Genomic DNA, 23,838 nt, shown 5'->3' on the forward strand with positions numbered 1-23,838 from the left:
AAATAAAAGTAATTGTGTTTTTTCTTTAATCAAAACAGTCAATTTAGCCATCTCCACTAACTCCATCATCTTTTACAGCCACTCACCCATTGTGGAAATCAAAGTGTCCTTCCATTTTTGTGTATAGTCTTGCTGCTGTCAACATATACTGTATAACATCAAAGTTCCATTTTCCCCCCAAGCCTTTTTTCCATTAAACCCACAAGAAAAGTTTCTGGTTTTATTATATTCACTTTGAGAATCTTCTGTATTAAGATGTGAATAATGATGTTAGTTGTGAAGTTGTGTCCGACCCATTGCGACCCCATGGACAATGTTCCTCCAGGCCTTCCTGTCCTCTACCATCCTCTGGAGTTCATTTAAGCTCATATCTATTGCTTCGGTGACTCCATCCAGCCACCTCACTCTCTGTTGTCCCCTTCTTCATTTGCCCTCCATCTTTCCCAGCATGAGGCTCTTCTCCAGTGAGTCCTTCCTTCTCATTAGGTGGCTAAAGTATTTGAGATTCATCTTCAGGATCTGGCTTTCTAAAGAGCAGTCAGGGTTGATCTCCTCTAGGACTGACCAGTTTGATTGCCTTACAGTCCAAGGGACTCGCAGGAGTCTTCTCCAGCACCAGAGCTCAAAGGCCTCAATTCTTTGGTGCTCAGCCAAACATTGCAACTGGGAAAGCCATAGCCTCGGCTAAGATGTGAATTCTACTCCAATATTTCTTTGCTTTATCACATGTCAGACAATGGATTAATTCAATCATTTAGTTAAAGAGTTCCATGGACATGGTTATAAACATTTTCGTCTCTGAGACGTTGGTGGTCTTAGAAAGCATGAAGCAATTCATGCAGGGTGAAAAGGGGATGTTAATTTGATTATAAATTTAGTGATTGGACTTGAATCAAATACAACTGAAAAAAAATATGGTCCTTCAGATGAGTGCTTTTTCCACAAGGAAACTGGACTTTCCTGGTTTTTTTTTTCATTGAAAGCATTTCACTTCTCACTCAGAAGCTTCTTAAGTTCTCTTGGATGAGAAGTAAAATGTTTTCAAATTGTAAAAAAAAAAAATCCAAGAAAGTCCAGTTGCCTTGTGGAAAAATCACCTTTGGGACAACCATGACCTGGTTGATTGAAAGTCTCCATAGATATGGAGATGGAGAGTGAATATTGAATGACAGCATCAACTCTGTGTGGTGAAGGTAGGAAAAAGATGCAAATAACATGCTGAAGATGTGAAAGACATTAGTAAAGAAGCTGTAATCATGAGACTTGGTGTTTATGATAAGAGTTTCTTTGAAATACTATACACTGAGAATAGATCCATTAGGATTTTAAAAGCATGTTATAAATGAGCCCTCTGACAAAATGGCTGCCAGCCACAAAATGTCCATTCATCAGAAGGCTTGCAGATTGCCTTTGTTTCAAATCAATCTTAATGGCAGTCAGGCACCAACATAACTTTATTTACTTATTTATTAAAAACATGCACTACCAAATACACACAGTATCAAGTCATAAAGCATTTATTACAACTTTATAGAAGATGAAACATCCACATCAAAGGAAATAAGGAATTGGCATCCATGATGACAATCAATCTTGCAGGCATGCCGAAATTATCTCAATTGGAATCACAATTCATAATGACATTCACATTACATGATAGCCAACAGCATCCATGGGATGTGTGTAGGCAAGACGGAGAGAGAGAGAGAGAGAGAGAGAGAGTAAATGAGAAAAGTCACCCCTTCATTTTGAGTCATCTTGAGAATGTCTTGGCTTGAAGCGGTGGGTAGGAGAGAGGAAACCTTCCTTTTCTTACAGCTACAGTATTTTTGCGTGATCTATGGCCTAGAAACAATGGATGGGCCCAACATTAGAAGCATTTTATTTTCCCAATCTCTCCCTTTAGCACATTACCAATCAACAGAAAAGTATTTGGTAATCGAGGCCATAGAACAGTGTTTCTTAAACTTGGCAACTCTTTAAACTTTTAAGATATGTGGACTTTAACTTTCGGAATTCCTGATGGCTGGGCTGTCCAATTGTACAGTGTTGGGATTTTGCTGTGGCTTCTTCAGGTCCTTTTGTCCTCCTCTTTAAACCTCATTTACACGTCTTACAAGCTAAAACATATGGGAGTTGGTTATCAAATTGTTTAAACTAACTAAATAGCACCAAATGTTCTCTATTTCAGACAGTTTAATTGAAGGCATAAAAGAAACCAAAGGGAAAAATAATCTTAGAAAAGAAGGGCAAGAGAACTACATGGTAGAACTTGTGAAACATAAAACAACTTACAAGCAATTACCGTATTTTTCGGACTATAAGATGCACCGGTGTATAAGACGCACCAAGATTTTGAAGAGGTAAGTAACAAAGTTTTTGTCCTCCCCAGCCCACAAGGAGCACTCTGGAGGCTTCAGCAGGGCTGGAGAAAGGCAAAAACGGGCCTTTTTTTGCAAAAGCAGGAGCATTTTTGCCTTCCTCCAGCCCTGCTGAAGCCTGCAGAATGCTTCTAGGGGCTGGGGAAAGGCAAAAACGCCTCCGTTTTTTGCAAAAATGGGATGGGGGTGGGGCTTCAGGAAGCCAAAAATGGCTGTATTCGCTATATAAGATGCACCAACATTTCCACCCTCTTTTAAAGGGGAAAAAGGTACATCTTATACCCCCCAAAAATACAGTAATTGTCTTATTTTGTAGTGAAACATGACCAGCAGAAGCTGACAAATGCAGGGCAACGGGTAATAATTAAGAAAAGTCCAGTATGCCGTCCCTCATTTTTTTTTAGACTGTAAAGGGGAACACCACTTTAGAATTGTACAAATGTTGTTAAAAAAAAAAAACCACACCAAAACCTTGAACAAAGTAGTGGAACTCTGCTTCTCTTTACTTAACTGCAGTTAGGAGCTTAGAGAACTTACGGTATTTCAAAGATAAGGAGAAAAGAGGTCAGGAAAACAAACCACTCATTATGAAGGCAAACACTGGCAGACGAAGGAAGCTTCTGGTGGCAGAAACTGGCTGGTGACCAAAGTAGAATTCTTTCATTTTTCTTAGCATAGACGATCTTTGATCACACTAGATCAGGGGACCCAACTGAATCTCAAAATTAAATGGCAAAGCATTAATAATTTCACCTTCATGCGGGGTGGGGCATTATCAAATAATAATCAAAGTTTATTCTGCTCCATGGCCAAGGTGTGGCTAATTCCATCTACTCAAACCTGGGATGGGCCAAAGGATAAGATGTGGCTACAAATTGTGACCAAGGACAGGGTCCTTCTTCTAGCAGACTGCTGCAAGGTGGTAGCAGCAGGGTGTCTCTTCATTTGCAAAGACCCTCTCCCCATCTTGTTTTTGCTATTAGATTAGTACTTAATTTTCCTTTCTCCTGTTGGAAGAAATGTCCATCTATTGAACATAGATGCAGGTTCCAGGTGCAGAGAAAGACACTGGAAACATGGAGGCTGTTTGGAAAGATGATTTCAATGGTGGACAGGACCACGTGGTTTGAGGTCCTGGGAAAAAAGGGATCCTTGAAGATCTTGAAGGAAAAAAAAGGTGGGCAGAGATGCTGAGAGACCCTGCGTTTTATGCCCTCTCTTGGGCCCCGCCTTGGAGCTTCCTGTTCCTGTGTAAGAAATGAATTTATGATTGGTGGTCAGACTCCCAGGGGGTGGGGGTCTTAGCTAACTTTGTAGGCTGTCTGCCTTTTGAGTCAGCTGTTGCTGGGTGGTGATGTAATGAAAGGGCTTTGGGATTCCTATAATGGCTCTGCCTGAAGTAGGTAGATCTTTGTTATGTAGAATAGACTGACTCAGGGTTTAATGGTCCACTAACAAATGTATGTGTGTGTGTGGGGGGTGTGAGTTTCTGCCTCCCTTTAAGGGCAAATATTCTGTCCTTTTAATGTTTCCTAAAATATTTCATTTTTCTAGGAGACGGGTGGGTGCTAACTTCCTACACTCCCTCCCTCTTAGATCTCATGCCTGAGTTGTATAATACACTATATTGCCAAAAGTATTCGCTCACCTGCCTTTACTCGCATATGAACTTACTGTAAGTTATGTCCCATTCCTAATCCATAGGGTTCAATATGACATCGGTCCACCCTTTGCAGTTATAGCAACTTCACCTCTTCTGGGAAGGCTGTCCACAAGGTTCAGGAGTGTGTTTATGGGAATTTTTGACCATTCTTCCAGAAGCGCATTTGTAAGGTCACACACTGATGTTGGACGAGTTTACATGGCCTACCACTTTGTGGCTGAGTTGCTGTTGTACCCAAACACTTCCATGTTCTTATAATACAGCTGACAGTTGACTGTGGAATATTTAGGAACGAGGAAATTTCACGACTGGATTTGTTGCACAGGTGGCATCCTATCACAGTTCCACGCTGGAATTCACTGAGCTCCTGAGAGCGACCCATTCTTTCCCAAATGTGTGTAAAAACAGTCTGCATGCCTAGGTACTTGATTTTATACACCTGTGGCCATGGAAGTGATTGGAACACCTGATTCTGATTATTTGGATGGGTGAGCGAATACTTTTGGCAATATAGTGTATGTACATAGTTCCCATGCCTTCCCTGTTTTCCCCATTACTTAAGGTGACCAGATTTTTAGATTGGTAAAGAGGGACACCTTTGACCGTGTGTGTGTGTGGGGGTGATTAAAATTTTTATACGGAGCAACAAAAATTTTCATACAACGCAAAAATAGTATTGTAATATTTTTTTTATTTCAATATAACTACAATTTACAAATATAAATTGTAACTGTTGCCAAACATCAAAATTTTGATCATGTGACCATGAGGATGCTGCAACGGTTGCTAAGTGTGAAAATTGTCGCTAAGTGTGAAAAATTGTCATCAGTCACTTTTTTCAATGCCATTGTAACTTTGGTCACTAAGCTCATTATACCACCTTTCTTGCCACAGTTCTTAAGTGAATAACTGCAGCTGGTATTTTGTATTTTGGATAGAATCTTTTTTTAAATAGCCTAAGACAATTTAAAAAAAGAATCCACACAGAATAAATTGAAGTAAAACATTTCAAACTATTCTTTCTATGTACAATATATTTCAAAGTATTGTGCATAGAATTTTTAAACATGGTTTCACTTCAATTTATTTTGGATAGAATCTTTTTTTAAATAGTCTAAGACAATTTAAAAAAAGAATCCACACAGAATTTTCAAAAATCCTATGCACAATAAATAAAATATTATTTTAAAATACATTAAAAAAATAAAAGAAAAAAACCCAGCTCACTTACCAGCAGGCTTGCATTCCATGTCAACCCAGAATGATGTAGATGTTAATACAAATAACTGAGCAAATTGAAATGGTGAAATTAGTCAGGGAAATATTTTTCAAAGAAACTTTGCCATCATTTTTTGTACACGAGCAGCCCTCCAACCTCCGTGCCCCTCCCCTCCGGAAAATCCAGGAAGTAACACTCGCGACCTCTCTAGCCAAGTGTTTCCTGCAGCTCTATGGTACTTGGTCATTTTTTCTTATAAAATGAGGTAAAAGGGGTGCGGGAGGTCCGTTTTGTTGCTTTAACGTTTTAATATCTTCAATGAAAGTACTGAGACATAGAAAGGGATTAGACAGAGTGTCTTTTGTCTTGCCCCGGTTAGGATTTCTTAAGCAAATCCACTGGGCTTTCAAAATGAAGCCAGAAAATCGGGACTTTTTAAAAACGGCCCGGGAACATGGGACAAATTGTTATAAAGCATGACCGTCCCGCTGAAATCGGGACGTATGGTCACCTTACCATTACTACTACCTATTCCCATTACTACTACTTGCTTTAAGTCTCCTATCTTTCTCTATAAAAAGAACAACCTTCTGAGTTTGAGGGCAGATTAACCCAACGTTTTAGAATTAGATGGTATGCAGCACAGGAAGTCCTCAACTTACGTCACTGAAAAAAGTGACTTGTGACTCTTTTTCACACACACCCCAGTTACAGCATCCCCATGCCAATGGGATCAAAATTCAAATAGCAATAGCACTTAGACTTACGTACTGCTCCATAGTGCTTTACAGCCCTCTTTAAGCAGTTTACAGAATTAGCATATTGCCCCTCGACAACCGGGATGCTCATTTTACCAACCTCGGAAGGATGGAAGGTAGAGTCAACCTTGAACTGGTGAGAATTGAACTGCTGGCAGTTGGCAGAATTAGCCTGCAATACTGCATTCTAACCACTGTGCCACCACGGCACAGATGCTTGGCAACTGGTTCATTTTTATGATGGTTGCTGTCAGCATTCCTGAAAACCCCAATGAAACTCCAAGACAGGCATTTTCTTGGAGTCATGTGATCACCTTTTGCAACCTTCTGACAAGCAGCGTGAATGCGGATGTGGAAGCCACTTAACAACAGTATTACTAACTTATTACTGCCGTGGTATGTTTAGCAACTGTGGCGAGAAATGTCGTGAAATGGGGCAAAACTCACCGATCCCTTGTCTCATTTAGCAATGGAAATTTTGTGCTCAATTGTGGTCATTAAATCAAGGACCACCTGTACGCTTTGAGGTTTGACTAGGAAATATTACACAGCACGAGAAGTGAAGGCAGTATGGACTCAGTGCTTAGCCCTCTTCGGTGGCAGACAATGTAAGGCATCTGGTTTTGTGAAGGCTATGCAGCAGTGTGGAGAGCAGGGGTGAGTTTCTCGCCCCGTTCCAACCGGTTCAGTTGGAATGGGGCCGGCGGCATCCTTGTGCACGCACGCAGCACACGCATGCGTACTAGCGTCTGTGCAATGCTCCAGCTGCTCCTGGAGGATCGCGCAGGCGCTGTATGCGTCCTGCGCATGCGTGGAAGCGCAGAACTCATCAAAACCGGGTAAGGAACGCGGGCGGGCGGGTGGGCCCTTCGCCGTTCCCGGAAGTAACTTACTTCCGGGTTCGCCGACCAACCGGTTCGCGGGGACCACCGCGAACCGGTTGAAACCCACCCCTGGTGGAGAGGCTGCTGCTAAGATCCTCCTGGGGCAGAATCTGCAGGGTTACTGATTTGTCTGTTTAACTGAGAGTTTAGTTCTATTGATCTTTAGGACTTGGTTCAGATGAAAACTATCCCATTGTCTTCATTTAACAACCCCATAATCCCTTGCGGGGGTGGAATCTGGGCAACTGGATGGAGCTAGCAGAGTGTTTTAATGGCCTTTTTGTCACTAATGCGGAGATTTGTTCAGCAGATATATTCTCAGTGTGCCCAGAGAGAGAAATATCTGCCTCTACCAGGGGTGGGTTCCTGCCAGTTCTAACCTCTTCTATAGAAGAGGTTCCACAAATCTACAGTGCCGTATAGAACCGGTTCCAGCTCCCTCCCCCCGCCCGTCTGCATCAAGATGAAGAGCGAGAGAAGGAATTCTGGAAGTTGAAGTCCACAAGTCTTAAAGCTGTCAAGATTGAACACCCCTGGGGTTTTTTCCCCTAAAGAGTTAGGGGTGCAAGGGTCTTGTAACTTGACAGCTTTAAGACTTGCGTGCTTCAAATGCCAGAGTTTCTGAGCCAATATTTTGCTTGCTAAGCAAGAGCATTGTTAAGTGAGTTTCACCACATTTTACAAGTTGGCCACGACCACCCAGTCACATGGCCAGCAAGCCACTCCCACCCAGTCACATGGCTGACAAGCCACTCCCACAAAGCAGGCCGCACCTACAGAAGGGGTTCTAAAAAATGTTGAAAGCCACCACTGCCCTCTACCTGGGATTGAACTCACAGCCTCCTGATTGTGAAGCAGGAGCTCCCCCTCTAGGCCACTGCACCACTACATTAAAGCTATCCCATGATATTGCAAAAATCAGGACTAGATGGAAAAGTTAGAATATGACTTTCATGGGGGCAACTGAATTCTTTGCCACCCAAATAAAATAGGCCTGATTCCTGTATCACACTGATTCAGTTGAACTATTGTTTAGTGAATAAACCATGATGATTCAGAGGTAGTCCTCACTGAGTTACCATTTCAGTTACAACAGTGATAAAAAAACTTGACTTCTCAACTAATCCAACCAATATTCCAGTTTCAAAATCCATAGAGCAAAGGCAAACTGAAGTAAGGTCATAAGCATAGTTGTGCTTCACTTAGTGACCACTTCATTTAACAAGTTGCCAGTCCCAACCATGGTCGCTAAATGTGGACCTGTCCTGGCATACCCCAGGGTTTTTAAATCATTGTAAGCCCAAACTCAACCGTGTTATGACATAACATGTTGCAGCTAGTCAACGCCAATGAGTTATATTCTGTAAAGGTACTAATGCATGCAGAATTGCAAGGGTCAAACTCAGGGGTGAAATGCTGCCGGTTCAGGCGAACCGGTAGCATTTTTTTTACTACTGGTTCGCACATGCACACGTGAAGCAAATTAGTAGCAGACTTCAGAGCATTTACCCCTGATCAAACTTATGAAAGCCAAATCAAGTCTTGATTTAGGTCCAGTTGCAACCAAATGCCCTGGTTTTCATATTCTCTCACACAGCAAAGCAGATGCTCGTAGGCTTTGCATTTATTGAAAGAAAGAAAATCCCCAAATAGATGCCTAGTGGTGACCGATCCCTGGAATTTGTTAGTCCCGATCTTGACTCCCTGCCTGTCCCAGTGACAAAATCAAATCAAAACCAAAAAGTTTATTACAAAGAGACCAGAATAAATATTTGTTCTGATATTTGACTAGATTTGGAGATTTATAACCCCCTCACAGCTTGTCTGTTTCCCAGTAACTCTTCAGATCAGTTGGACCTCATGTTTGGAATGACTGAACTAAGGTTTACATCTGGAGAACATCAGACTGGCTGAGAAGGGACCAAGAAGTGGTTTGCAAATATATCCCAGTCTAGTTTCACCCGCACCCTCCCTACTCAGTTGCCTGGGCTGCCTGCTAAAGAAGGAAGGCCACACATTTGGCACAGTTCTCGTTTACCATGGTCTACTGAACAAGCTACAATTAGCTGGACTCCTGGCTCAGCACGTTAAGCCTCAAATCCTTCTTCACAAGCCACAGGGATTGGATTTGCACCACGTGCTAAGCTAAAATGAAACACCCGGCAATGGGGCTTAGCATGAGTACGTAAGCCAAGCCAACATGCACTGGCCAGAAACTGGTTATAAATTGCAAGGCAGAGAGCTCAGAATTGGATCCGTATTGATGGTCTCGTCCCGAGGGAGCCTTTAATGGACACTAGACCACTTCCAAAAAATACTGGAGTGCAGGAAGTAGGAACTTAATAGTCCGTCTCACAGCTACATGCTGTTGATGCCAAGGGAACACCTCCATGCATTTTGTTTATTCTTGCTTCCTTTGTACTGTGGAGTCTCAATTTCCCTCTTTTATAGAGAGTCAGTCTCCAAAAAGATGCTTTGAAGAGCATTGAGAATGTAAGGGCAGCATCTGTCTGCCAACACTTATAAGCAGCTGGATTTCTCCGTGGGATAGTCAGTAGCTGCAGATGGCAGTTACAGGATTCTAAAATTTATTTTTATTTTTTAATTTATATGCCATTAGTGACTGTCTCAACAGCACTGGAAAAAGTGACTCATGACCATGTTTCACACTTATGACCGCTGCAGCATCCCCATGGTCACATGATCAAAATTCAGATGCTTGGCAACTGCCACATATTTATGACGGTGGCCGTGTCCGGGGGGGTCATGTGATCCCATTTTGTGACCTTCTGACAAGCCCAAGTCAAGACAGAATCCCTTAACAGTCGTGACAACTGCAGTGATTTAATGAACAACAGTGGCAAGAAAGGTTGCAAAATGGGGTAAAATTCACTTAACAACTGACTTGCTAAGCAAGAGAAATTTTGCCCTCAGTTGTGGTCATAGGTCAAGGACTACCTGTAATTTAAAAAGGCATTAGAAGCATTGCAATTAAAGATCCCAGAAAAGAGAAAGTTGCTTTAAGAAAGTGCTAACGATGCAGTGTTTGCATTCTGTAGGAATTCCATAGGGCAGGTGTCAGCAACCAGTGGCTCAAGTCGCATTTGGCTCTTTTGTCCCCCTGCTGTGGCTCCGTTGGCTGAACCCACCACTGGCTGGCCCCACCCCTCACCTTCCCAGTCACTCCTCACCTGATCTGAGAAGTGTGTGTGTGAGAGACAGGAGGAGAGTGACAGACAGACAGACAGACACACACACACAGTGGTACCTGTTTCCCACAGAATACACTGGAAGCCACAAAACCTGGGTAGGTGTGTGTGGGGATGTCATGTGATGGGTGGGAGTGAGCGATTTCGAGTTGGCCACACCCACCCAGGTTTTGTGGCTCCCGGTGCTTTCTTTTCTGTGGGAAACGGGTCCAAATGGCTTTTTGAGTGTTTAAGAGGGTTGCAGAGCCCTGCCTTAGGATGTGCTCAAAAAGTCAAGAGTGATTGCGGGTAATTAAAAACTCTACCTGGATTTTACGTGCATTCCTGGGGTGCCCAAGCACCTTTTGGAAGCCGAAACCAAAACACTGCACTCTCTTGTGAACAGGAACCTTTAATAGCAAAGGTGCGAAAGCCAAGACGTGTTGAAAGAGGCTTGACTACCTTGGGACAGGCCAATTGGCATGAACTGATGCCTATCAGTAACTTAATGTGGTCTTAATCAAGTTGCATCTTCTAAAATGGAAACATTAAATGGGCAAACTCAAATCCCAACTGGTGATCTGCTTAATGTCTAGAATGAAGTGTGGCATTTGCTCAGTTCTGGCCCTTAAGAAATTATTGCTTTGAACCTGGTCTTTTAATTTCCAGCAGGACCTGGATCAGAGCTTCCTCAAATCCAGGGACCGCTTCAATGTTTGTGCAGTCCTAAGATAAACGTTGTTTTGATTCAAATGTCCTTCCGGTTGCAGGTCAATAGGAAGAGAAAGGCTAGAACCATTTGATTAATAAATATAGGCAACAGGATCATTTTCTGTGGATTTAACCATTTTCTGAATTTGATCGCCTTCAAAATTACAATTTGGTGCTGAACTTTTAGACTGGTTTGGAGAATCATAAAGAGCTTTGGGCCTTGCAAGGTTGGAAAAAGCAATTTGACAAGTTTGGATGAAACTCCAGGTAGTAATAGGATGAATAACAGAGTTGGAAGAGACCTTGGAGGTCTTCTAGTCCAACCCACTGCTCAAGCAGGAGATCCTATACTATTTCAAACTGCCCAGTCTCCTTTTAAAAGCCTCCAGTGATGGAGCACCCACAACTTCTGAAGACAAGTAGTTCCACTGATCAATTTTTCTCACCATTACGAAATTTCTCCTTAGTTCTAGCTTGCTTCTCCCCTTGATTAGTTTCCATCTGTTGTTTCTTGTCTTGCCTTCGGGTGCCATCAACCAACCAACCAACCAATCAATTAATCAAGGTTGCAGGTAACTTGAAAACATGGCAGGAAGACCCCAAAATTTCATTTCAGATTTTCATAGCTTGTGTAGATCAGCTTCAGTTTCCAAATATTAACCTTGTCTGATAATTTAACATTTCCTGATACCCAAGAGGAATAAATGGATTTAGGGATCTCTATTATTCTTGGCTACTTGCCTTGGGGATGGATACTGAAAGAGAGATCTTGGAACAAAACACAAAAATGCAGAGAAAAATATCTCACTGCACCATTCTTTGCAGATGTTTTTTCCCCCTTACCTGCATTTCAATGCTGACTAGTAAACCACCTAAGAACCTATTAACCACCTAATTATTTTAAAACAATTGGCAAGCTAGTAACTTTTGTTTGGATTTATTTGCATGATTCCTTATAGGTAGTCCTTGATTTATAACCATTTGTTTAGTGAACTTTTTAAGGTATAATGGCACTGAAAAGAGGCACTTACAACCAGTCCTTGAACTTATGACTGTTGCAGCAGCCCCATGGTCACATGATCAAAATTTGAGCACTTGGCAACCTACATTTACTTATGATGGTGGCAGCACCCCAGGGTGTGTTGTGATCTCCATTTGTGACCTTCCCAGCTAGCTTCTGACCAGCGGTCAATGAGAAACCCAGGATTCACTTAATAACTGTGTGATTCACTTAACAACTGCAGTGACTCACTTAACCCTGGCAAAATTGGGTGTGACTTACTTAACAACCGTCTTGCTCAACAGTGGGGACTCTTGCTTCCAATTGTAAGTGAAAGACTATTTGTAAAGTCCTCTGTAGCACAGCATGGATTAACTGCTAATTCCCGAGTTCTTTGCCACCTCGGGTTTCCTTTCCTTAAAGATTGTCAATTATTTTGTGTTGTCCTGTATATCGTATACCGCCTCAACTGTTTCCTAAATCTGTTCCTTCACACGTGCAAAGCAACTCTTCAGCTTCTCCAAACCTGCAGGTGTGAACCAGCTAGCTAGCCTGTTTTCAAAATCCACCAGACTTGGCTTTTTGAGAGGCTCCCCCTTCCCCGGGGTTTCTTCTTTTTATTCTGCGATTATTCCGCTTCAGATGGCAGCAATCTTACATTCTGTCGATGGAGGGGCATCCTCACCGGGTCCCTGTGCCCAGCTTTACCCTAACCCGTAATTTCCTTTCTTTTTCAGCAGAGAGAGTAAAAAAAAATAAATGGGGAAAAGGTATCGTATATTATTCTTTCTTTAAAAAAGAAGAAAGCACGGAAGGAAGAGGAGGGAGCTTCATTAAAAAAGGGACCCAGGCGTGCCAGGGGCAGCAGACAAATGAAGAAGGGGCGGGCGGGGGGCGCCACAATCCGGGTCTGTGAGAGCCTTTTTATTCTCCTGCTGCAAAAAACTCCCCCCCGATACCTTTGCCCGAAACGCCCCTCGCGTCTTTCGGAAGCCATTGGGAGGGGGGAGCGCCCAGCAAAGGCCAGGAAGACCCAGCCGCCCCCTCCCCTCCCTCCTTCCCTACCTCCCTTCTCCTGTCTGGCTGGCAAGAAGCAGGGCGTGGACAGCCGCCGCCGCCGCCGCGCTATTCTCCCTCCTCTGCAAAAGTGCTCTGCGGCTCCCCTTCGCCTCCAGAGCCCCGATGCGACGTCCGTGGCTTGCGCGACAGGCGGCGGCGGCTGTAAAAGGCCGAGATGCTGCCCATGCAAGGGGGGAGGAAAGGGGGGGCAGAGCGCAGGCATCACACCAACCACCCCCCCCTTTCCCCACCCGCACGGAAACCCTCCCGCAGGGGACTCTAATGCAGCCGTGCAAGCAGTGCACCGCTGCCGCTCCAGCGCCCCACCCCCCTTGACCCTGCAGCGGCTACACGCCACCCTCCATCCCCAGCCCGGTCCCGGCTCTCTCCTCCTGCGCGTTACCGCCCCCCTCCGCTAGCCATCAAGTCACCCCCCCCTCTCCACGCCTCCCCCAGTCTGCAGCCTCGCCTTGCCATTGGCTGCTTCATTGCGCCACTTTACATGTTACCGCTCCGCGCGCTTCCCATTGGGCGGGCCGCGGGCTTCATTTGCATACCGCCGACGGCCTCAGCCAATCGGCGGCGGAGCGGCACCCGGGCCCGCTCTGGACAGAGTCCAGGGCGTGGCGGGGCGCGCAGGCGCGGCAGGACCTTCCTTGTGCGGAGGCTTCGCTTAGGCTGGTGTCTGTCGAGCGGCGGCGGCGGTTCTCTCTGCGCTGCTTCCCTCCTCCTCCTCTTCTCCTCCGCCAGCTTCGAGGCTGGGCAGGGCTCGGAGCGGCAAGAGGGACGGCAAGGCGATCGCGACTTTCTCCTCCGCCTCCTTGCGGGGTTCATTGAGTTCCTTTGCAAGCCCGCCCGAGGTTTTGCACGGCCTTTGGGGCTTTTGTGCAGAAATCTCCCCCTCTTCTTCTTCTTCCTCCTCCTCCTCCTCCTCCTCCTCCTCAGCTCTAAGGCGTGCAAAAGCAGGGAGCACTATCGGGCTCTCCCCCCCCGCGATCCCCGCTTTGCAACCCGCGATCGTGGGCTTTGAATTCGCGAGGAGCAGAAAAACCCTCCCCATCCCACCCGAGGACCGACTGCTTTTTTCCCTTGTCGCTCGCGGCGGGAACCGAGTCTTGGCGTGGGAGAGAGCGCTGCTTCTTCCCCGGGAGAGGTCGAGATGTCTTACCAAGGGAAGAAAAACATTCCACGCATCACGGTGAGTGGCGGAAGAGCCCGGAGCGAATCGCGGGTGGGTGGGTGGGTCAAGCCCTTTGTGTGTGCACATCTGCAGGCAGGGAAGAGGGGAGTAACGGGAAAGGAGGGAGAAAAAAAGAGGGGGGGGAAGCAGCGAGCAAAGCTTGCAAGGCTCTTGCAGCCCCTCCAGAAGGAAGAAGCGCGCCAAACCTGATTTTGGATGCACCGCCGATGAAAAAATAAAGTTAAAAAAAATACCCTGGTAGTGGGACTGGATCGGGATGAAACAATGGTCGCCTCGAAGTTGCCTGGTGGTGCAGCAGCGAAGCCCGCCTGCCTTCTCTCCTTGCTTTCCTCGCCTTCCCCCCCCCTTTTCTTTCGGACCTTTGAGATGCTTCTCCTCGGCCGCCGCATCTCCACGAACGGCTGTTGCATTTCTGTCCAGTCTTGAAGAATAGGCGACAGAGAGGCTCGTGTAATGACCGTTTCATCAGCTTCTCTTAAAAGGCGAACCCCCCCCCCCTCTCATTCTGGATCTGATTCTTCTACAAAGACAATTAGAGCTTTGTCCTTTTGTTTTTGCATCTCCTCTACGAAGGTGGTACTGTGTGTGGGTATGGGGGGGGGGATCTCCTAAGGCCAGGGTGGGGAATTGAGGGCTGTGGCAGGAAAACTGCATGCATGCATGGAAACGAAGCGGGCTGCAACATCTAATGGATATAATCTGCTTTAACGCAGCTCCATTCAGTGCCCTCCCTCCCCAGGTTAGGGACTAGAAGATTGGGGGGGGGGAGTGTGTGTGCAGGTTCCTCTCCTGTCCCCACCCACCTCCTCCTGGCTTTCTTTTTTTTGTCCCCCTCCCTTTTTACTCATACAAAGGAGGCAATGCAAGCAAGCCTTGGATGAGAAGCCTTGGACCCTCCACCCTCCCAGTAATGGCGCTTGGGCAAACGAAAGGATCTCCTGGGAGAGGGGTGGGCTGGGTGCATCCTTGCATTCCTTCCCCAACCAAGAAACGCTCCTTGGGAAGGTGCTTCCCCCCCCCCCCCCCCAAATCTGGCCGCCTTCCTCTCCCATCCAGCCCCTTTTAAAGAGCAAATAAGGATGCCTTCCCCTCTGCAGGCAATCTGAAAGTGGGAGAGGAAATGGAACAGTTACATAAAAGTCGGATGATGGGAAGGGATGGGCTTGTTGCGAGAGCGGAGAGCGGGTGCCCTGTGCCGTTGGATGTGAGCTTGCATCAGCGATGCTGGCTGGGTGTTAACAGGAGGATGGATTTCTTTATCATTAGCACTAATCTGATGTTCCTTAAATAGGCTTTCTTTTTTTATTTGACAGCCAGGTATCCTGGGGGCCCTTCCTTTCAAAGCAGGTATATGTCAAGCTTCAAAGCTGAATCTTGATATGAAAGACCTCTTCCCTTCCTTTCCCTTCCTGAAGTCACACAAGGGCTTTATGTGTTTTAGGAAATGCTGTTTTAGAGATCAATTTGTCACTGCATTTATATGACCACGGAGTATTCAGATTTGAGGTTTCTAATCTACCTACCAAAGATATAATGCAAGGTAGGTCTCTGATGGTGCTACCAAGCTCCTGAGGACAACACAGGGCTTTGGAAATACGCTCAATTTCCATTTCGTTAAGGCGACGAAAACCTGACAATGCAGGATGGATAGTAATACTCCAAAGGAAAAGGGGAAATCCTTTGATCGGTTTCCTATTCGCAGGGAAGCCTATTTTAGCTCTGCAGGGTTAGTGGTGTTACAACAATGGAGAAAGGGGTTGAGCATGTGATTTTGCACAGAGGCTGTTTTCCCTGGAAGCAAATGCTTTTTTTAATCCAACAATTAACAGAAACAAAGCCTGGATGGTGGCTGGAATTAATTTTGTTTACTTTGCAACACTAGAGCTTATCTGCAGCACTGATGTGCAACACACAATGAAGCTTAATGGGTTGTTGTTAGCATGTCTTTATATGTTTTCTGAATTTCATACTTTCTGGACTTTATTTTTCTGAGTCACCCTTGGCCCTTCTCTGTTCCTCCCTTCCCAATCCAAAGTTGTAGTCTTTCTGGTTGAGGACACCTTATTTAAGTATGGCTAAAGTTAGAAGTTGTGAGCCTTGGGTTGAAGACAATATCAAGTTGGTCTCCTTGAAACATGTCAAATTTCAGAAACCAAACACCCTTAAGAGATGAATCTGTTGGTATCGATTAGCAGGCAATATGTGTATGTGTCAGAGTGCAGAAATATCTTACTGAAATATGTTTAGGGTTGTCGTCGGAGAAACTTGATGTCAAATATCATTGTTTTAATTTGGAGAGGGACAGGAGACAAATATAATGGGCTTCAATGGAAGTCGTGTAGAATTTTAAAGGGTGAAAGCTCTTCTCTTGGATGGTTCTTCCAATAGATGCCTTTGGCTTAAATTTGCTGCATTGTCCAGAGTTCCACTATTGTATTAAGCGGTGATTGGTTTAGTGACAGTGTCCCAAAGGTGCAACTGGACATGTCTGGTTTTTCTTTGAAGACGTTTTCGCTTCTTATCCAAGAAGCTTCTTCAGCTCTGATTGGATGGTGGGGAATGGAATCCCGTCAGGGTCTGAAGAAGCTTCTTGGATGAGAAGCAAAATGTCTTCAAAGAAAAACCAGACAAATCCGATTGCTTCTTGAAAAAGCCCCTTTGGGATAAGCACGATGGATGACTGAGAATCTCCATAGACGTTTAGTGACAGTGCATTGAATACGATGCAGGTGGCTAGGTTTATCTATTACCTAAACTATGTTTTAGGAGCCAAAATATCTGGGAACACCACAGCACACTTAACTTAAAGCTAAACTATCACACAGGGGTATGAATATAAGTCACTCACTTTGTGTTAAAGGAGAATCTGCTCCAGGTTAAATAGCTTCAGGATGAAAGCCATGGAATTCAACTGCAGAACAATCGAGTAGACGATCATAATCTCCATAGCAAGAATATCAGAGCTCAGATTTGGAGTATCACACTGTCACTGCACAGCTTGCTTTAATTTGGAGAAAAAGTTACTGTTGTATTATTGAGAACAACTTGTATACAGGGTCGTGGGGCTAAACTTCTGAGTCTTGATCACTGAGTTCTTGGGTTCACCCACCCATAGAATCTCTGCTTTCTTTCCTACATTTCAGATTGTTCATGCATTTCCGGAAATCAGGTTAAGGAAGTTGTCATTCAACACTCATATGATCCACACATGGTCCGACTGTCATACAATCCACAAGTGATGTTACCAAGTCATCACTAGGAGACCTAACTATTTATTTTGGATTGTAACCCAAAGCCTCCTTCTGCAGAACCTCAAGAAGAATGGAAACTTCCCAATATAATTATACTATAAATATTTATGCATTGGGTTTTTTTTTGTGCTCCAAATCAAGGTAGCCAACAGTTTAAAAAAAACCTTAAAATGTAAAAAAAAACCAACACCAACCAATTAAAATCACAATTTTAAAATCACAATCACAAAAAAATGGAATAGAATAGAATTCTTTATTGGCCAAGTCTGATTGGACAAACAAGGAATTTGTCCTTGGTGCATATAAAACATAAAGAAAAATAAAATAGAATATATTCATCAAGAATCATAAGATAGAACAGTGATAGTCATAGGCTACTAATAAGCAATCAAATTATACTAGGAAACAAATAAAATAATATAAATGTTAAAGATACAAGCAACATGGTTGTAGTCATAAGAGGAAAGAGATAGGTACTAGGAAGAAAGAGAAGAAGAATAGTAATGCAGTCTTAGTAGATAATTTGACGGTGTTGTGGGGATGAATTGTTTAGCAGAGTGATGACATGGGGGGAAAACCTGTCCTTTGTGTGTAGTTGTTCTGGTGTGTAGTGCCCTATAGCGTTGTTTTGAAGGTAGAAGTTGAAACAGTTTGTGTCCAGGATTTGTGTCCTTCTTGCTGTTGGCTTTTTTGTAGTTCAGTGTTTGTAGATTGCATTCTACATATTTGTAACATGCCAGTAGACAATGTTGTCCTCACAGCAGCCAAACACACACACACACACACACACACACACACACACACACACACACACACACACACACACACACACAGAGCACAGCACAGCACAGCACAGCACAGCACAGCCAAAGCTTTCATTGAATCCAGGAAGGAAAGCATGACATGCAGCTGTTTTCTTGTCTTTGAAAGATGTAGTTCTTCCTTGCCCAATACAGCTGTGACAATGCACTGATTGCATACTTTTATACTTGAACATATTGAGTTGTCTTTGGCTAGAATTAACCCATAATATTTAACATTTACTTTCGTGTATCCAAATTATGAGGCAGATGTTATGTTTCTTGAGACACTTAACAACTACAGATTCCAGAGTTTCAATTGTAATATCCTCATGGAAATCATATGCTTTACACCAACGGTCCCCAAACTTTTCAGCTTGGTGACCAGCCCGGAATGGGGGGGAGTGAGGTGTGAGTGGCAGTCTCATACACGCTTGCACAGCTCCATGTGTGTGTGCAGTGGGTGCGCACATCCTCTATTTGTGCAAATGGAGCTTCGCGTGGGAGTGGAGGGTGCTTGCGCATGAAGCTCCCTTCGCGCTAGCAATAGGCACTTTTACACTACTGTATGAAGCTCCAGTCGCTTGAGCGTAGGGCACTTGAGCATCTCTCCTGTGGCCCGGAAGAGGCCATGACCCAGTATTGGGCCATGACTCAGGGGTTAGGGACACCTGCTTTACACCAGATAAATGATTGCAGCTTTTAAAAAATCATTCTGTGTTTCATGCTTTCTGATTCTTACATAATACAATACAATACAATACAATAGAAGAGTTGGAAGGGACCTTGGAGGTCTTCTAGTCCAACCCCCTACCTAGGCAGGAAACCCTATACCACTTCAGACAAATGGCTATCCAACATCTTCTTAAAGACTTCCAATGTTGGAGCATTCACAACTTCTGGAGGCAAGTTGTTCCACTGATTAATTGTTCTAATTGTCAGGAAAGTTCTCCTTAATTCTAAGTTGCTTCTCTCCCTGATTAGTTTCCACCCATTGCTTCTTGTTCTACCTTCAGGTGCCTTGGAGAATAGTTTGACTCCCTCTTTTTTGTGGCAACCCCTGAGATATTGGAGCACTGCTATCGTGTCTCCCCTAGTCCTTCTTTTCATTAAACTAGACATACCCAGTTCCTGCAACCGTTCTTCATATGTTTTAGCCCCCAGTTGCCTAATCATCTTTGTTGCTCTTCTCTGCACTCTTTCTAGAGTCTCCACATCTTTTCTACATCGTGGCGACCAAAAGTGAATGCAGTATTCCAAGTGTGGCCTTACCAAGGCATTATAAAGTGGTTTTAACACTTCACGTGATCTTGATTCTATCCCTCTGTTTATTCAGCCTAGAACTGTGTGGGCTTTTTTGGCAGCTGCACACTGTTGGCTCATATTTAAATGTTTGTCCGCTAGGACTCCAAGATCCCTCTCCCAGTTACTGCTATTGAGCAAAGTACCACCTTTTGTACCACCACCTGTAGCCCTTTCCATTCTGGTTCTGTCGAGATGTTTTGAATCTTAAGTCTCCAGAATTCCTTTCCAGCATGTGGCTTGCAATTTTGAGGATTACTGGAAGACATCTAGAAGGCACCAAATTGGGAGAAGTCGGCCCATTTCTTTATAGCAAGAAGTGGTTGACTTCTTGCCTTCTGTTTGCTTCGTTTATCAAAAACATTTGCATTGTTCCCAGCACCCAGCAGATATCTGGGTGGTGCTATGCAAAGTTGTCAATAAATCTTTTAAGTTGTATGGCCCAAGCCATGACATTAAAGTTTAGAGACTGTACAATATACACAGGTAGTCCTCGACTTACAACAGTTGGTTTAGTGACCATTCAAAGTTATAATGATGCTGAAAAAAGTGACTGTGACTGTTTTTCACACTTAGGAGCATTGCAGCATCCCCATAATCACATCAAAATCCAGGTGCTTAGCAATTAACTCATATTTATGACGGTCGTGGTGTCCTGGAGTCATGTCATCCCCTTTTGCGACTTTCTGACAAGCAAAGTCAATGGGAAAGCCAGATTCATTTCACAACCGGGTCACTCACTTAACAATTGTAGTAATTCACTTAGCAACTGTGGCAAGCTGGGTTGTAAAATGGGGCAACATTCACTTAACAAATGTCTCATTCAGCAATAGAAATTTTGGGCTCAATTTTGGTCGTAAGTTGAGGACTCCCTATATAACAGATAGTCAGTTTAATAGATCCATATTTCTGTTCTCTCTTCCTCTGAAATTAGATAAGATTGTTATATCAAGAGTAGTGCGGAGAGAGGGAATTCTACCAATAAAGGAGAATATTTGTAGCTCAGGGTTAAAATGAAGAGTTTTTGGTGCTCTCTGAGCTTAGTTGTTTTTTTTTACAGACGTTCCATCATTCAAACTAGGTAACATCATCAGTACTAGTAAGGAATGGGAGCAAACCCCATTCCTTACTAGCACTGATGATGTTACCTAGTTTGAATGATGGAACGTCTACAAGAAAATAGCCATGCTCAGAGAGCACCAAGGACCCCTAAGAAGGAATTTTATCCAATTATCTCATTATGCAAAAGATGCATAAATGATTTCATCATTTGTGATAATTTACATCATTTGCATAATGCTATCATTACACAAAAAGTTGCAAATTGCTATGAATAATGTAATTTATAATATAGTTAAGTTAATCTTAATGGACTAACAGGAGCAAGAGGTAGTTGGTCTATTAAATTAAGGTTTTGCTTCTGTTCTGTTACAGTTTAAAGAAGAAATAAACATGTTACAATCTTCTGGGTTTTGCTTTATCTTTTTTTAAGTAGAGTGTTTATCTTTAACATTCCAAGTAAGAAACAAAAGAACAGCTGGGCTTTCTCTTCTTCTAGAACCAAACAAATTAGGGTGATGAGTTTATATAAGTGCAGATTTACATCTGAAGATTCAAAAAACCCATTCCCTTTCAAATGGAAGTAAAATAAATAAGGTTTTCCAAAAGGGGAATAATGTTTGGAATTACAAGGGTTCTTAAAAGAGAGCTGTGCTTCTTGCTGGAGTCATAAAGGGCAAGAGAAGGGTGGGTTAGTGGGTTTTCTTAGTGTTCCCATCTTTCATGGACAACTCACAATCCAGAGGTGGGTTCCTACCAGTTCACACCAGTTCAGTAGAACCAGTTCGTCAAATCTACCGAACCGGTTAGAAGAGGTTCCACCAGTGGACCCAGAAAGCAGACCACACCTAGAGAAAAGGTTCCAAAAATTTTTGAAACCCACCACTGACACATACACACACACACACACACACACACACACAGACCGACTCACACACAGAGAGAAAGAGAAACAGGAAGAAAGAAAGAAAGAAGAAAAGAAAAAAAGAAATAAAAAGTGAGATGGAGATGAAAGAAAAAAAGGAAAAAGGGACAGAGAGACAAAAGGAAGGAAAAGAGAGAGAGAGAGAGAGAACGAGAACACATGGCCGGCAAGCCACTCCCACTAGGTCACATGGCCGGCAAGCCACTCCCACAAAGGAGGCCATACCCACAGAGTAGGTTCGAAAATTTTTTGAAACCCACCACTGCCACAATCCTTTCTCCAGCTGTTTGGATCTCCCAGGAAGCCTGATCTGAAAAAACAGAAAAGGTGCATTACAGGTAATGCATAACATAAAACACACAAGCCTAAATCTGTCTGTCTGTCTGTCTGTCTGTCTGTCTGTCTGTCTGTCTCTATCTATCTATCTATCTATCTATCTATCTATCTATCTATCTATCATCTATCTATCTATCTATCTATCTATCTATCTATCTATCTATCTATCTATCTATCTATCTATCTATCTATCTCTATCAGAATTTATAAGCTACGTGTGGCTAAGTGGCTTACCGACAATAAAAACCGTGACCCGTCAAAAGCGCGGACGACAAAAGCGCGATCGACAAAATCGCGCCTTTGACGTCATCACAGCGCGACGAAAAAGATCGAAAAATTCAAATAAAAATTAATAAAAATTAAATTAAAGCAAGCCGATTCACATAAAGGTAAGGGTTAGGGTTAGGGTTAGGGTTAGGGTAAGGGTAAGGGTTAGGGTTAGCTTTAGAGCGTTAGCGTTAGCGTTAGGGTTAGGATAAGGGTTAGCGTTACGTTTTTCGTTACTTTAACGGTTAGGTTTAGGGTTAGGTTTAGGGTTAGGTTAAGAGTTAGGGTTAGGGTTAGGTTTAGGGTTAGGTTTGGGGGGGTTAGGGGAAGGTTTTAGCTTTATTTTTACATTTTTTCGATCTTTTTCGTCGCGCTGTGATGACGTCACAGCGCGCTTTTGTCGAGCGCGATTTTGTCCTACGCGCTTTTGTGGTGGAACCATAAAAACACAATGTTGAAAACACAAAAATAATAAAAAATAATACTGATTAATAAAACTTCCAAAATAGGTGTTTTTGTTAAGGAAGAAAACCTGTGGAGAAGATGGGAAGATCGGTTTCAGCCACTACCCGAAAAAAATTACTCAAAGGCAACCAATTTATGGTCCCTTTAGAGCACTGATGCTGCTAAAGATGTGATTAGCCCATTTTCTTGATAAATGGCCAAGCAGGAGAAAGCCTTGACAGCATAATATCCAGATGTCACCAACGGACATTAATCAAACTTCTTTCTTGGTTTTTAGTGGGCAGAAGGCTGAAACAAGACAGGCAACAAATCCCATCTTCATAGAATGCGGTTTGCTCATTGCATTGCTATAGTTCCTGCAGAAAATTGCCATCTGGAAGAAATGCAGTTGTTTAGATTTCTTCCTTTTCTCCTGTCCAGCTAATCTAATGCCTGTGAGCAGATTTGTTTTGTCATGCAGTAGCTTCATCAGAGGGGTGAAACCAATCTGTTTGATTCAAACCTTGCTAAAAATCCAGCTGGAAAAATCTGTTTGGCGTGCCAACTTCCATGGCAACAAGCATTTGGTCAGCTTCCTCGACAGCCCTTAACTTGAAAGAATCAAATGATGATTATAACCTCTGTGGGTGATTTCAGGAAGAAAACTGGCAGCAAAATTAGCATTTCATAGGAGAATGTTTGTCTTCCTTTTAAAAACAGCACAGTTGCTTGATCCTTGTGGGATTCCTGAATATTTTTAACTGGTAGATGCAGTTTCATAAAATAGGTCAACCAATTAATGTAGCTTCTTTTTTCTTGAAAGCACACTTAAAGGGTAGATTGCTGCAAGGCAATTTATTTGCGATTCTGAGCTATTTTGCTTCAAAATAGCTGACTTGATTTACAGTATATGGCATGCCCTCTGAGTAATTCAGAGATATTCACTGTCTTCATCCGGGTTTGTAACAGAGAAAGGGATCAGCCTATTCTCCAAAGCACTTGAAGCCAGGACAAGAAGCAATGGATGGAAACTAATTGAGGAGAGAACCAACCTAGAATTAAGGAGAAATTTCCTGACAGTGAGAACAATTAATCAGTGGAAGGGCTTGCCTCCAGAAGTTTATTAGGAAGAGATTGGACAACCATTTGTCTGAAATGTTACAGGATTTTCTTTGAGCAGGGGGTTGGACCAGAAGACCTCCAAGGTCCTTCCAACGCTATTATTTCTGTTATTCTGCAAAATCCAACCCTTTGTTCTTGTTGATGTATTGTTTGATGTCTTTGTGTTTCAGAGTGATCGCCTTTTGATCAAAGGAGGCAAAATAGTCAACGATGACCAGTCCTTCTATGCAGACATTTATATGGAAGATGGGTTGATAAAGTGAGTAGC

The 23,838-nt window shown here is 43.4% G+C and overlaps 1 protein-coding gene across 2 annotated transcripts in view; it reads left to right on the forward strand.

The window, feature by feature from the left end:
• DPYSL2 (dihydropyrimidinase like 2) overlaps positions 1-23,838 on the forward strand; it is a 95,349-nt gene that overhangs the window by 17,042 nt on the left and 54,469 nt on the right. The window contains exons 1-2 of one of the 2 annotated variants that reach the window (XM_087706209.1): positions 13,593-14,061; positions 23,741-23,829. In XM_087706209.1, coding sequence (XP_087562335.1) covers positions 14,023-14,061; positions 23,741-23,829 — 128 coding nt within the window. In that variant the 5' untranslated portion in view covers positions 13,593-14,022. Of the gene's footprint in view, positions 1-13,592; positions 14,062-23,740; positions 23,830-23,838 lie in introns of those variants that run through there. The other variant, XM_087706207.1, reaches the window with a different exon arrangement.

This window comes from Thamnophis sirtalis, unplaced genomic scaffold (genome assembly GCF_051295495.1).
Source record: "Thamnophis sirtalis isolate CommonGarterSnake01/CBP01778 unplaced genomic scaffold, rThaSir2_p1.2 scaffold_2, whole genome shotgun sequence".
NCBI lineage: Eukaryota > Metazoa > Chordata > Lepidosauria > Squamata > Natricidae > Thamnophis > Thamnophis sirtalis.